Below are 15,599 nucleotides of genomic sequence, written 5' to 3' on the forward strand. Positions count from 1 at the left end.
TTCTTGCCTCATGTGCACTGGTTTCAACTTGTTTTTTTACAGTGTACACTTGTTCTATCGTATTTTTGGCCTGTCAGTCATCTGTGAACTTTGAACTCCACTCATCTGTATGGAAGATGCTTCAGTATACAAATAAAGATTGATTGATTGATTTGTCTCACACTTATTCGCTGCCATTTTCTAAATTACTTTTTTGGCAAGTGAGGCTACGATATGTGTAGTTTTTAGAGTAACATTTAAAAAAAGAATACTGAAAAACAAAAAAAGAAGCTGTTTACCAGAGTAGCTGCCCAGTCTCGGTGCGTGGTTGTCGGCACCATCGTAAAAATCCAAAGAGTCCCAGTTATGCTCAGTGGCAAAACTAACAACTTGTATCTGGAGAGACGGAAAAGGAGGAAGAGAAAGACAGAATTTGTACATGTTAGCTCTTGTTTCATTGTCTGCAATAAAAGCACCTCAATTGTCCTCTGAGTGCATCTGATACTCTACATTACTAAATCAATGAATAAATATTCATATCTCCTAAAAGGTGATATGAGACAAGGCTGTTTGTAACCCCCCCAACATAAGTCGAATTATACAGAAGACACCTGAACTATTAATGCTGTGAGGTGTCTGTCAAATACGTGTAACAGCCTCCATTTGGTGTCAGAAGCATCTTTGCCTTTGTATTTGCCCGTGAGAGCAGTTTAGCTTACACGCAATCAGGCATTATCTCTCTCGATTAGATCCTATCTAGTTATCTCTGGATGGTCCCTCTCTCACAAACCATCCATCCATTCATCCTTCTAATAATATCTTATCTTCCTCGACATCCTGCCTGCTCAGCTTTTAAGCCAATGATACATAGGTCAGCCAGGAAGCAGCGTGTGACAGGTACTACCTGTATTCCAGCCCCCTCCGGAACAGAGACCTTCCACACGCAGTTCTGGTTGTTGTCGTAGGGCTCTGGATACCCAGGCGACAGGATGGTCCCACGGCGAAGGGTCAACACGCCCCCGCAGGGAACTGAGAGAGAGGCGAAACGCACGGGTGCAGAGAGGAGAGAAAAGCAAAGGTTGAAACAACACTCTGTCTGCAAGTAACAAGGGAAGAGAAAGTTGATTCTATCATCTCTACCCCTGCAGAGGAGGTGACCAAAGAGCACGAGGCCTGGGAGGCAGCTCGGGTCTGTATTGGCTTTTAAATATTTAGCATCTTATGATGTTACTGCATTAAGAATGGGAAAATATCAGTCTTCTGCATAATTCCTGGATTCATATTCACCTATGCATGTCGGCAGGGTGTCATTCCATTGTGCCAGGTTGTCAGGTACACTCTCACACCGTATGGCAGTGGAGCCATGCAGGACGTAACCGGGGTTGCACTCAAACTGCACCAGCGAGCCGACTGCAAAGTCATTACCCAGACGCTTCCCAAAGCGCGGCTCGGGGACTGAACTGCACTGGGTGGAGCTGGTCCTCGGTACAGCTGCAGAAATAATGGAAGACATCACTACCATAAAGTTAACATCGATGGAAAGGCCAAATGTCCAACTGTGGCATTTTATGTGGAATGGACATGTCCACAAATGTAAGAGAAAGGCCATAATCCACACCCCATTGCCCCAGAAAGCCAAGATTTATGATGTAGTAAACACCAACACACACACACACACGATCTCACCACTCTTCACTAAACTTCCAACATGAAGGATACAAAATTTATCTAATTTATTTGCTTGAAAATAGCTACAACAACTCTGGCTACTTGTGATTGGCTGACCTTGGTAGACGAAGTGAAATCCCTTCGCAGTCTCTGGTCCGACTGTGGTAAACTTTATCGTGATCTGGTTTCCCGAACTCAGAGGGAGGGACTCACCTATGGAGAGAGTCAAAGAGAGACAAGATGAGAAGGAAAGCGTTATGGTTCAGGCTCAGCGGGGGTGCAGTGCTGCTGGAGCGCACTGCAAGGACCCTCTGACACTTTTTTTTTTCCTCCAAGTGAGAGGAAAGAACATTCACAGTTTTCATAACCCAGTTTAAATTCATAAACATTTCTTCTGATCCAGTCATCGCTGAAGTGAGACAATAAAACAAATGCAATGGGTGAAGTAGTAGTATTGACATTTAAGGATTGTGTGAGAAAACGTCCCACTTAAACAGTAGCTGGTATCCTTTAAGCGGCACAGTCAATCAAATTATACTTTCTAAGCCTGTAGCTGCTGTTTACTAGTAAAGCAGCAAAGATTTCCTTTCATTTTAAAGTTGCAGTTGACTAATCTATGTAAACATGCCAGTGTAGGAACAGTGGTTACATAACCTTCAACCTCGTCAGATGTGCTGCGGTACTTAAATTAATAGCCTTTCACCCCTGGGGCTCAGAGTTGTCTATCTGATCATCCATCCGTCTATCCATATATCAAGCTATCCATCCATCCTTACCAGAGTGGGACCCAGAGAGAGAAGACAGCAGTGTGTTTTGTTGAGTGGGTCCGTCGTAGATTTCCACCACATCATTCAGAGACGTCTGGAACAACACAAACTGGCCAAAGAGAACTGGAGACAGAGAAGAGAGACAGATAGAGACAAATTATTATTCCATGCCACTGTCTGTGCCTGACCTTCCAATGATAAAATTAACCTGTAATACCTAATTTAAATTTTATTAAGCTGCAGTGTCAACCTCTCTCTGAAGCCAACTATTGGCACAAAATTACACATCAGGACGCTTAATAGTCAAAACATCACCTCATCTTCATCATGCAGCAGTCCAGCTCACCCCCTGCCTCGTCCGTTGGCTTGGCTGTATCAGTGTTGACAGCAAGTGTGAAATGCTGGTGTTGGCAAAAACTATATGTCAGTAGGGCAAGATGTTTTTCTGTCTGTCCTCTCTGCAGTATTACAAGCAGGTAGAGTGAAAGAAAGGCATATGACACAAGTGGTAACCTGTCAAACTCATGTCCCAAAACCCCTGTTTTACTGTTTCAGAATGATGGAAGGTGAAAAGACTTGCTGCAGTGGCCATGAACCATGACTAAACCACGGATTTCACAGTGCAGCTGCGGCGGCAGGTAGCATAAGAGGGCCCCCTGGAGGCTTGAGGCCCCGTATTTGCTCAAACTAATACGATTCTCTTTGTCTTGGTTGATCACTGCGTCTTCAAAACAATTATAAGTTGCCTTAAGATGCAAATCTGTAGGTGTACTTGTATGAAATGGAAATCTGTTTGTTTGCAGCACATGGAAAAATGTCCTTTAGGATAAATAACATTTCTTTCAGCCTCAATGAAGCCAGCTCCCTGACTACACACACACACACGCAGACATATCACGTCTCCATCTCCCCCTCCCTCTCCCTCTCTCTTTGGCCCCAAAGGCTGAGGTGCAAAGGATTAAATCTGAACATTGCCAAGGATACTCGACTATAAGAAGGTCACTGGTCACTTTGTACAAGACCACTTCTCTCTGTGGAGTTCTTTTAAAGCACGATCCGCATTCTGCTTAAACGTTGCTCTGACTCACAACATACAGCCTGCCTCCATGTGAAACCTCGTTTCATGTTAAAATAATGGCAAACAATGCCGAGCAGGAGCAAGGCAGTGAATTCCAAATTGGCGTTGAATTGTCCCTAGAGGTGTGAGAGGGAGAATCGTCAAGATATAGCTCTACAGCGCAGATGACTCTTAGCTCTTATATCTCGCATGGTCGTGTGTGCGGCTGCGTATAAGGGGCATGCTGTTGAGCGGTCATAAAAAATGACAGGATCCTCCTGCCTGTCAGCAGAAACTTAAAAGCTCCCACCGTGTATAGATTTTAAGGAAACCAGAGTGATTAAGGTTTCCATCATGCCCCGCTGTAATATCGACATACCGCAGAGCAGGTGGAGGAGTTCACAGCTGAAACCGTTTCAGAACAGCACAGATTACAGGCAGGAGGACACACATAATCAACATTCACACGCAGCCTCATGAAGCATTAACTCACACATGGAACAGCTTACTTCACCGTGGATTTTTACTCATACTGTGATAACAAGGAAGAACAACATACCATTTACATACCAACACAGAAAGACACACGCAGGAAAAAGCCACACACATGCACACACGCAGAGATAAGTGATGGCACCAGTGTTGTCACACACTGTGATAACCACATGGCTTGTTGGTGGTGAAATCCCTCTGCACTGCAGTCACGCACACCTGGTAGATCTGTTCAGTGGTCCAGGTTGTAACGTGTCCAGCAAAGTTTAAATCAATCCACGGGGCGTGCCATCAAATGATTGAAATGTTTTCTGTGTTCATTTGAAAGGCTTCAGCTCCTGACATCAGACGGAGAAAACCTGAGGATCGATCCCTGTGGAGCTGCCATGCCTCCTGATGAGCTGCCTGAGTGGGCGTCCTCAGCCACATCCTCATTCAACAGGAGGTTTGGCATCTCCTTAGGGATGGATGCCAAGAGTTTTCCCCAGCTGGTGTTAAAACTGAACGCCATTTGCATGAAAGGTGGAAACATCATTAACCATTTGATAACTAGTCCTATGGTTTTGTTTTCAACTACTCTGATCATCAAGCTGTTGAAACTGCAACTTTGAGCCTTTAACTTTCAACTGCTTTAAGTTCACAAATTATAGACATGTTATTTTGGGGGGAATGACAGCTGCTTAAAAAAGCACTGCAACGTAGCAAACCCACCCCTGTCCCTTGCTGTGTGGGAGGGCCAGGGAAGCTGTCTGAGCGTCATTCCAGCTGGCACCAGACGTCAATATGACGTCAGAAAGACATATTTATAATTATATTTATAATTATAATATTCATGATGAGAAAAGTTGTTAAAGCAGTTATTATGTTATAAAAGGTACACAGTTAGGACCTTGTTTAACTGGCAAAAGCTTTGACAATTTGCTGTTGATTACCACTGAAGCTCTGGAGAACAAAAAATGGTTATCAGGAGAGCCCTAGACATGTTCCAACAGGAAAATGATCCAAAATTAGGGCGAAATTAACAACATCCGCAACTCAGATTACATGTTTCCCTGATGTTAGCGCGTAGCTACATGTAGCAGTGTATGTAATGTCAACACTTGCAGTAATGCCTGGAGCAGAAGACCATATAAAGAAGTCTTGTTGTGAGCTGATGGCAGGGATTACTTTTTTTTATCTCATTATCTGAAACTTTGGCTACGTTTAAAGTCTGGGTAAAGCCAAAATAACTGTGTGTCATGAGTTAGTCACACCACAGGGAACAAGAGCTGCTGCGTGGCTATAGCCTCCCGTTAGCACAAAGTACACAACCAAAGCAGTGACCAGTACTGTAACTACCGGCGGGCTGGGTAGCTGATTCGGCTAGAAAGACTGCAAGGTGCGTCAGCTTGTCTTTATATAACTGTGGCATTTAACAGAGATGTTTATTCACATATTCATTAGACAGAAAGAGCTACGAGCACTTGCGGGACGTAGCAAACTCGCCGTTCACACACAATAGACAAATGAAAGACTCTGATGCTGTGATGTGTGCTGACGTTGAGTAACGTAGCATTTATATAGTAGGGGAGGGGTTACGTCAAGGAAGGCTCCAATGAGTCATCGAGCAGGCTTTTAGGTCCATCCCCAAAAATCCTGGACACAGAAATGATGGTCTAATTCCACAATTCTGTACTACACAGTTCGAGGGTTCGCTTCACAAGTGTTTTCTAACAATATAAATGTGCTTAGAAAGAAATCACTAGTTTTGCTTTACCCAGACTTTAACATGAACATCTGACATTCTAACATTTTTTACATGACAGAAAGTAATAAAAAGCATAATAGGTCCTCTTTAAACAATACGTAGGCCAACTGAATGTGAGCTCCTGTCAGTCAGTATGTCTACATGAAGCTGACATTACAAAAGCTGCCGCACAAACATAACGAGACAGCAACCATCAACAGCCTCAGGGAAAGCTGCTATTTATTCATAACACCACAGGGCATAATTGGAAATCATATCCACCAATTACTGATTGTTTGTAAAAGCTCAAGTCAGACCAATGACTCACTCGTTCTAAGACAGTCAACCAATAATTTAGATGTCAATACTCTATGTGATATGGTGAACGCGTATTAGAGACACAAATGTAAGTTTGCACATCATGAAAATGAAATGATATTGATACTTAGACAACACAGTCCCAACTTAATGTCCACTTACCAGCGTCTTATGGAGCTTTCAACAGTATCTGCTGATGTCGACAATGCCAGAGTAGTCCCATGTACTCCTATTTACAAGTACTCGGGGATCATAACAGCTACTGAGCCTGCATACAAACTTATCCATCTGCCTGACTGAGGGAACTCCTATTGCTCATGAGCACATGTAATACAGTTGAAAGCTCCAGAAATGGCTGGTGGATCTTAAGTTGGGATTGTTGCGTCAACTATTATAACTATTTCCAAGGTCAATAATGAACTTATGTCCTGTGACACTGTTATTCATCCCTAATTAAAATGTAAATTTAACCACCTACTCTATAGATTTTGAAAGATGTCTGACACATTTAACACATTACTTCTTGACAGCACCCCTTTCAATTGTGCTCATGACCAGCGGAGACCCTCCTTTATTCTAATGCCCCCATATTCCCAACACAGCCTCGCTCAATGTGAAGAATCCTCCTCCAACATTCATATCTTTACAGCGCCTCATTTATGTCTGACCTCAGAGCCTCTGATCAAACGTGGCGAGATAAAAACAGCCTCATCTTTAAATGTCACTTCAATGATGAAACGCTGACCTGGAATCAAATAAATGGCCAACGAGCATCCTTTGATCACGTATAATATCTTTTCTAGTTTTTCAGCGGTTTAAAGAACCCTAAAGGGGTCCTCTCGGGGAGCTTCCCCATTAAAAAGTACTAATGTGACTTTGTTTCACTGAGCAAAAGAACAATTGGAGAATACATGTCAAGAAAATTGTGATCACAGGGTTTGCTCTTGACTGTTTTCTCTTTACCTACACTTCAGAGCGTTATACACTTGTGTTAGAAATCATTTTAAGTATAAGGAATAAATCACTTAAATACTGACTGCTTTGTATTGCAGTTTTCACCATAGCACACCCAAATAGATTCATACAGGTACTGTGTGTAATTGTGTGAAATATTCTATATATATATATATATTCACTCACACACATTCACATAGCCACATATATATTCAAGATCCGGTGGAATGCTATGGCATGTTTGCAGTCTGCTATTTATAGGTGTGTGTTTGTGCACGAACTTACCAAACTCTCTGGGTACAGATATAGAGTAGACACAGGTTTGTCCAGAGGTGTAGTTTCTGGGGAAGTTGGGAGATAAAACAGTCCCTTCTGTTCCTGTAGAACGACTTCCGCAGGGAGCTGGAGACAGAACATACACATGTGCACGCACATAAAGACGGGCAGAGAGGAACACAATCACACATACACAGTGAATAAATCACTCTGATCAAACATAGGTTTAAGCTGTGTGTGTGTGGGGATGCTTTATTGCGGTCTGTGTTTTAGTGCATGTTACCTTGGCAACTAGGCAATGCCCTGTTCCATCCAGGTCTGCCATCATCTCCCATACTGCAGGTTAGTGTAGAATAGCCCTAAAGAAAAATATAAGCTATTTACTGTGAGAAAAACAACCCACCAACCCAGCCAATCACTTATCCCACAAACCAAACAACAAATCATCCACCCACCCATTTGATCAACCAGCCATTTAACCAATCAACTGGTCAGATTTTTAAATGCCTTTATGGTCATGCCTCTTCTCTGCTTAAAGGTCCAGTGTGTTGGATTTAGTGACATCTAGTGGTGAGGTTGCAGCACTGAAACTTCTCTCCCGTGCCAAGAATGTAGGAGAACTATGGTGGCCAAAGCCAGTGTTTGGTTTGTCCGTTGTGGGCTACATATTGTAGAACAACATGGTGGACTCTGTGAATGAAGACCCACTCTATATGCAGATATAAATGGCTCATTTAAAGATAACCAAAACATAACACTTCTCATTTCCAGGTGATTATACAGTAAAGAAAATATAAATATGAATATTACATACCATTTGTGCCTATAGATGCCCCTAAATCCTACACACTGAACCTTTATACAATTGTTGCAAGGTACCAGCAGACCAGTAGAATCAACACACAAGCCTTAACAAACCATGATTGTCAAATTGCAGTCTTCTCTGTTAAAGGAGCAAAACAGTGCATGTGGTTCTTGTGCATAAATGTACAATTTTAATGCTACTGTGATGCCCATATATATATAAAAAAAACAAACTATATATAATCAACTAACTAATCATCCATCTAACCAGCCAACTGACCAGCCACCCATCCATCCATCCAATTTGTTTTTGTACCTGCAAAACATATCCGGCCTCACAATAGAAGGTAACAGTGGAGCCAAGCTTATAATCGGATCCCAGCCTGGTCCCATTCAGAACCACACCTGGGTCGAAACACGATTCCCTCAGCTTGGCTGGACGGAGAGAAAGAGAAGGAGTGAGTCAGAGAGAGGGGGAGGATGAGGCAAAGAAAAAGTGACAGGCAAACATAAATAATAAGTCAAATTAATAATAACCACATCCCTAGCTGTAATCAAATGAGGCAGGCATGGCGTTGGCCTTTAAAACAGTCTGTTTGACTTAGCCGCCTTAGCCCAAGATTGAGCAAGAACGACAACTTCATTCCCAGGCTTTTGTATGCTACATGAACCTTGTAAATTATGGCTTTGGCCCCCCTCCTAAAAGATTAGTGGCCACCCTGCATCAACTCAAGACTTAATTCCTGAGTCCACATGAAGCCAACGCTGATTCTTTTGTGCAAGTGAATCAAACTCACCCCTCTGACAGACTATTTCAACAAACACTAATTCAACAGGGACGTTATGGTGACAGCAATCATTCTCTTTCATCTTAAAATCAGCATGATGCACGCCGCCGTCAGTGTGGGGGACTTAACTGCAAACACGTTTGTGCTGAGTGTTTAGGGGTAATGCAGTAGTCTTCTTTGTTCAATGTGAAAATTAAATATTTCTAAACACATTCTGGAGATACTGTCATCACAGGAGACATCTGAAACACTTTACCTTGCTTATGAAAAACAGATGAGACTGAAAACTGGCCCTGATGCAATTACATCAAGCAGTGTAAAATTATTTTCAAACAACTGACTGTTACAAAGTGACTATTCAAACACTCCCAGCTGGACTGTGTGTCTACTTTCTGTCTGACATCATCATTAAAAGACGTACAGTCCATGTGTTGAGTCTATTTCTAGGTGACATCTAGCTCAAGATACAAACCATTTGTTACTGACTGCAGAATACATGACGGCGTGCTGCTTTCACTCAGGTAATTATGATTATATTGTAGATGAGTTTACTTATAAAACTGGAGTGAAATTTGTCTGCGCTGTTAAGATGATTCTCAAACAAACCCAAATCTCCCACAGAACACAACAGCTGTGGTTTGTGTGGTTTGCCTCTTGTACCTTTTGAAACTACTCCAGCACTAAACACTAAACAGTATCTAAGGATGGTGGTACCATTGGGAGATTTTTTTTTTTACCTTTGTATTCCAGGTGAAATCCAGTGTAAGAAACAGACCCGTCACTGCGGAATGCTAAATGCATGGTATTCGAACTGCTCTCTATCCGCTCTGGGAGTTTGCTGTCCTGAAAGCTACCAATCAGAGGACTGTTGCTATCCGGACCGTCGTAGATATACAGGAAGTCATAGTTTGGCTCAATGTTGAAACTAGAGACAGATGAAGAAAGAGACACAGATTGGGACAAGAGGTAGGGGGGGAGCAGATGGGGAGAAAAGCACAGAACGCTGAAATTTTAGGATTGAGTTTCTATCAGAAAACTGGTCATTTACAGAGTTGTTTTTGTTCTGTATACTAGAAAGTAGGGGTTGCATGCATAAGGATTGTTTTCATTGATTTTGAATGGACAGTAGTGCAAGTGTCCTGGACTGAGAGGATTTTGCACTGGCAACTTTGTTCTTCGGGTCTTCAAGCTCTGGTGTTTCATTTTGCACACCAATCAGCTTGTTGTGCTAACCTCAGAATTAATCTAGACTTCACCGCACTTGACTTGCGGACTTTGCGGGCCATTCCTGGAAAGTCAAGGAGTACAAATCTACAATTCCTTCAGTCCACATATGGCCTGAAGTGGACTTTCTGCAGACTTCCAGAGAGTCCGCTTGGGGTGCAGACTTCAGCTGACTTCCCTGATTTAATTGTCCACAATTCATCGCAATATAGACGTGACATTGTATTTTTTTTTTTTTTTTTCAATAGCAGGCTTAGAAAAACAAAATGTATGCTTATGTAAAACAGTTACTGTAGCCATATAACCTCTACTTGAATCCTGCAGGCCAGAAATAATATTACAACAAATGATCTTCTGATGTAACTAATTTTTGAATGTCTACAGTCTTACAGAAATTAATTTTGTTCACTCAAAAAACCACCCTATACATGGGATTTATATTTTGTAATCTGCATAGACAGATGAACAGACAGAATATGAAAGTAATGACAATGATTGTTATCGTCACACGAAGGTTTCCATGGCAATGAGTAAAAAACAGTCTCGAGGGCTGTCTATCAGCAGCCCCTTTAACACTGCCAGATTTTCGGCAAATGTTGGGCCGTTTTGCCGGCAAGCTGCGAGCTACACGTTTTGTTACTTGCTCACGCCCCCATTGCCCCGAAAAAGGCACATTCTGTATGAACAAAAGTAGGTAGGCGGCATTTTGCTGCACTCCCCGATTTTGTTTTTATACTGCCAATGCTGAAAGAAGACTGATTGGGCTTTCCTACAAATTTGCACAATTCCTGTTAAAAAAGGGCTAGTGGCTTGTGGTCTCTGATGTTGCAGACTTTACATGATTGACAGTGAACTTGTCACAGTACATACAACTGAAATCCGCAAGGGCTCAACTCTTAAGTCTAGAGGGTGGACATTTGGATGCAGCTTCAGTGAATGTTGCTGTCCACACGGACCTTGTGCTGCTGAACTTTGGCGCCACATTACGTACATCTACATACAATGTATTCTGCTTGCACCGGACTGTGACCCCCGGGCCATGACAGTTCGGCATGAATACACGAACTAAGAACTCTTCTAGAGAGCATGTGCAAAAGGTTCCTGAGAGCAGATTTGAGGAGCGTTTTCAGAATAGTAAACAGTAGCAGTTAAACTTTCACCTTTACAAAAACAGTGGCTTGGTCCCAAATGGTTTGAAGCACTCATACAGTGAAAAACAAAAGCTGCCGTTGACAGTTTTTGATCAAATTACGCTAAAAAATGAAGCATTCTGGAGGGTAAAAGCCTTTATCGTCTGGCATTGAGTCTTAGGAGAATGAATCTTATTGATTTTGGTGATCCTCTAACCTCACTTCTTGCACCAAATGGTCAAAATTTCCGTGTGACCTAGTCCATTTTCATTCCACATTTGTCTATAACAGGAGTTGGGTCAAAGATTAGGTCAACTGACCCTTTCTTTTAAGTGTTACTTAATCTAGTGAGAGTATTTCGGAAAAATCAAACAAAACCCAACACACACATCAGTGCTTAGCAAACCCACCCTGGATAAATACATTGTTGTAATTGTAAAAGAGGATTTGGATCGCTACGTAATAAAGCAGGTTACCTGATGAAGGCCAGTGACAGGACGTAGTCAGAGTTGACAGCGATGAGCCAATCGCAGTCTTTGGAGTGAGGGTAGGGATGTGGGTAGTTAGGAGACAGTATAAATCCATTGGAGCCAGTTAGGTTTCCTCCACAAGGAGCTATGACGGGAACATAAGCAGGTAAACATTCATTCTAATAAAGTCTTGCATTACCAGAAAATGTGTATTCTCTCAAGCTTAATTATGCAGGATAAAAAATTATTTGGATTCACTCAACACCATTTATTTTAAATTGTTTTTAGCTAATCATAGTTATAAGACTTTCATTAATAAGCTGCAGTGTAATGTGGGCAGGATAATGGAGCAGCATCATGCTGCATGTATTAAGTAGCAAGTTCAGATCATTAAACATTATCTTCTTTACACAGCCCTCCCATAAGTCACTCACAAGCGTGTCCTTGAACAAGGTACTAAGCACTCAACAACTGCAGCTCTGCATGCAGCCCATCCATTGTATGTCCCTATAAATATATGGAAGCTGGACTTTTCACCTATGCAGACAGGCGGGCTGGGCTGCCAGTAGTATCTGTTATCCACTTGTATACAGGTGATTTTGTCGTCCCCCTGGAGCTCGTATCCTGGGTCACACTGAAAGGACACCGAATCCCCCGGCTCACGGCCATCTCCACTACGACTGCCATTCATTGGTACACCTGGGTCCCTGCAGGCTGTAGCTACTGAGCCTGGACAGAGCGAGACAGGGAGGGAGAGAGGGGACAGTGAGAAAGAAGAGCAAATGGAGGAGAAAGCGAGGAGGGCAATTATAAAAATCTGTGTCACATTGCATATCTATAGCTAATTAAGCTAATGCATTAACTCAGTGCATAAAATCAGTACTAATTCAAATAACTGTTTATTATCCGGTATTATGAAATATCTGTTAAGATAATTTCTGGCTGGTCAAATGAGTTTTTCGAGGAGAACTATTATGCACATTTGGGTTCTTAATTATGTGAAATATTGATATTCAGATTTTTATTCAAAAAGACCAGTGTTGGTCACAACGAGCTGGTCATTTTAAATAGATACTGCCATGTAAAAAGGCATTTTCATTTCTCACAAGCCCTGCAGTTTGTCTCAGATTATCTTGGTATACTTGCATTTTAGATTTTTTTACTGAGACTATATTCCACCCATGCAACCAGTCCTACATAAGATGGAATTAGGCAAAATATATTTAGAGTGGTCCCTAAAATCTTACACACATTAAATACACATGTAAAGAAAAATGATACAAGGATCTTCAACATTAGTAGGTAAACTCCTATCACAACTTGTCTCGTCTTCATAATGTTCAATACATTCGTCCTGCTCATTACTTACTGGAGAACTGAATCGCGAATCCTGATTTGCTGATGTAAAAATCAGTCTCAAACTGAACGGTGACAGTGTTCAGGGTAGAGTGGATTCCCTCAGGTAGCAGAGACCCGCTGAGCTCTGCCAAAGACATTTCATTCTCAGGTGGTCCATCCCAAACCTTCAGCATGTCGTGGCTGGCTTCAGTGTCAAAGGCCAAGAACTGGAGACTGTAGATTGCAGGAAAAAAGCATATAAACCCAAGTTAGATCATTTTTATCTTATTTAAAATACAATAAATAAAACACTCTGTCAGAGGAGAATATTTTTGGAGACCACATTTTTACATAAGTATTGAAGTAGGCACTAAAATGAATGATATTGTTCTTTTAAAGTGGAAATAGACACTTTTTTTGCATTATGAAGTAAATGCTGATTGCGTATTGTAATGGTGATAAAATAATGACAGCACTGGCACTTAGATTGGTTCCATAAAAGCCTCGCTTTTACCATGCAATGCTGTCTGCCACTGGGTACGATCTGCAGGAAAAAGTGTGTCAACAAAAACAGGAAAATGATAGTGCTTTCGTTTTTCCCCAGTAGCAATCAGCAGCTATCCCCAGTTACCAAAGAATCAGTGTAAGTTCTTTGCAGTGACCATCCCCAGTAGGGGAAATGGTGGACGGTGGAACAACCAAAGTAACTGTGGAAACTCTACCTGGTTGGTAGTTGCAAACAAAAGTAGCACTTGAAAACACCACGGGGAGTTGAAAACTTTTCTGAATCTACTTTAACTTTTTGACTTGGAAGGTTTTGGGTTGCAAACATTACCTCACAATGTTTCCTGAGTCCACCTCGATGGTCCAGGTGCAGCGCAGATTATTGTCATAAGGAAAAGGGTATCCAGGGGAAAGGATCCTCCCTGAAGACTCCCCTTTAAAACGGCCGCCACACTCCGCTACAGGAAGCACACACACAGGTCAAAGACAATAAAGACGGTTTATATCTACCAAGATAGAAATGTCACTGTATATTATGTCTATTTGTCTGATCAGCACAATTGTGAAAACATCAACTCAGCCAAACCAGTGTGTAACTGATGAGTGTACATGTGTGTATTTAAGTGTGTGCTTGATGTATGACAAGTCAACCAGTTATGTGACTGTGGCAATTGTTTATCAAGGCTACAGATCCACTAGGTGCACCTCAGTAGCCACTGAGCAGTGATTAAACGATCACCACGAAGACAAATGGATCAAGAACAAAGCTAATGCTCCTTCTCTGTCTTTCTCACGCACAGAAAAGAAGAGAAGAAGAAGAAGAAGAAGAAGAAGAAGAAGAAGAAGAAGAAGAAGAAGAAGAGACAAAGTGCTGATCCTGCATTCATCCCTAAAGAAACCATCACACATTATATAACAGAAATAATTCCCCTTTCTCTCTTTGTCTCTCTCGGTTATATATTTTCACAATCTTCATCCCCTCTCTGCTCCCCCCTCCCTCCCCTCATGTTCCTCCTCCCTCAGGCTCCCCTCCCTTCTTCACTGGAATATATTATCTCAAGTGATAGGAGCAATATTAAGAGTTGAGACAGAGGGAAAAAAGAGGGAAGAATAGGGAAAAGAGAGACAAAAAATGGAGAGAACCAAGGGGGGTAAAGAAGGAAACACTACGAGTAATAATAAGAAGCAATATAATATTAAGACTGGAGGTTAGCTGAGGTCATGACGTGTCACTGCTAAAATATAAAGTCAGAGAATATCAGCCAGTGGTTTTATGAGTCTTTCATTATTGATAGTGAGAAGGAGAGAGACTTATTAAGCTGAATTCAAAATCGGAAAGTTCACAGGCAGCGATGAAGAAAGAAAGGTCTTTAAAACACTGGGCTTGCTGTTATGCTTATAACTCCCATCTGGAGCACAGCTGCAGCAGCCATTTTGTGTGTCACTCTGAGCAGGCTTAGCATTTGTTTGGGTTTAATTAGAGAATGTAATCATTCAACCAAATACCTACTGGGACGGCCGGCCTCCGAATAAGCTTCAAGTACTATACAAATCAAGCATTTCAGGCACTATATAGCAACATAATGATGAATATGTGAGTGTGTGTTCTGGTGCCCTGATACTGCACAGCCACTGAAGGACCATTATTGACTTGTTGACATCAAGATTCAGAGCTGTGGTTTGTAATTCCCCATCAGTTAAAAGCCATGTAAAATTAATTAAAAAGGCAATGATGTTATTATGAAATATTTACATTTAAGTCAATACTTGGAGTATTTACGTCCCAGTAGGTTTTATTGTTTCCATAAAATGGCCTGTGATATGAAACAGTGATGTGTAGCAAAGCCAAATCGATTGAAATGTGTTTATTTATCCAGCATGCTTGTAAGTTAGCCATCTATAGAGTAGGAATGACATAAATAGGGGTTAGAAACAAGCAGAGATACAAATATAACCCAAAGAGGTTGGATCTGTGTGTTCGTGCACGTGTGCGGGCATGTTGGAGTACAAAGCAGAGCATGGGGGGGCCTTCGGGAACAGAGAGCCAATCACCCACTGCAAGAAAGGAAATGGGTCAATTGGGCAGAGGGAGTCCAGGTGGTAA

General features: G+C 41.8%; 1 protein-coding gene across 1 annotated transcript in view; it reads right to left on the reverse strand.

Annotated features, from left to right (window-relative positions):
* csmd3b (CUB and Sushi multiple domains 3b) overlaps nt 1-15,599 on the reverse strand; it is a 478,068-nt gene that overhangs the window by 77,267 nt on the left and 385,202 nt on the right. Inside the window, exons 26-38 of the mRNA XM_050035068.1 lie at nt 13,827-13,953; nt 13,023-13,225; nt 12,191-12,382; nt 11,660-11,798; nt 9,567-9,754; nt 8,358-8,476; nt 7,521-7,596; nt 7,247-7,363; nt 2,424-2,537; nt 1,765-1,860; nt 1,267-1,470; nt 884-1,008; nt 279-375 (exon numbers count right to left, since the gene is read on the reverse strand). Of these exons, the coding sequence (XP_049891025.1) occupies nt 279-375; nt 884-1,008; nt 1,267-1,470; nt 1,765-1,860; nt 2,424-2,537; nt 7,247-7,363; nt 7,521-7,596; nt 8,358-8,476; nt 9,567-9,754; nt 11,660-11,798; nt 12,191-12,382; nt 13,023-13,225; nt 13,827-13,953 (1,797 nt within the window). The remainder of the gene's footprint in view (nt 1-278; nt 376-883; nt 1,009-1,266; nt 1,471-1,764; nt 1,861-2,423; nt 2,538-7,246; nt 7,364-7,520; nt 7,597-8,357; nt 8,477-9,566; nt 9,755-11,659; nt 11,799-12,190; nt 12,383-13,022; nt 13,226-13,826; nt 13,954-15,599) is intronic.

Source organism: Epinephelus moara, chromosome 22, assembly GCF_006386435.1.
Source record: "Epinephelus moara isolate mb chromosome 22, YSFRI_EMoa_1.0, whole genome shotgun sequence".
Taxonomy (NCBI): Eukaryota; Metazoa; Chordata; class Actinopteri; order Perciformes; family Serranidae; genus Epinephelus; species Epinephelus moara.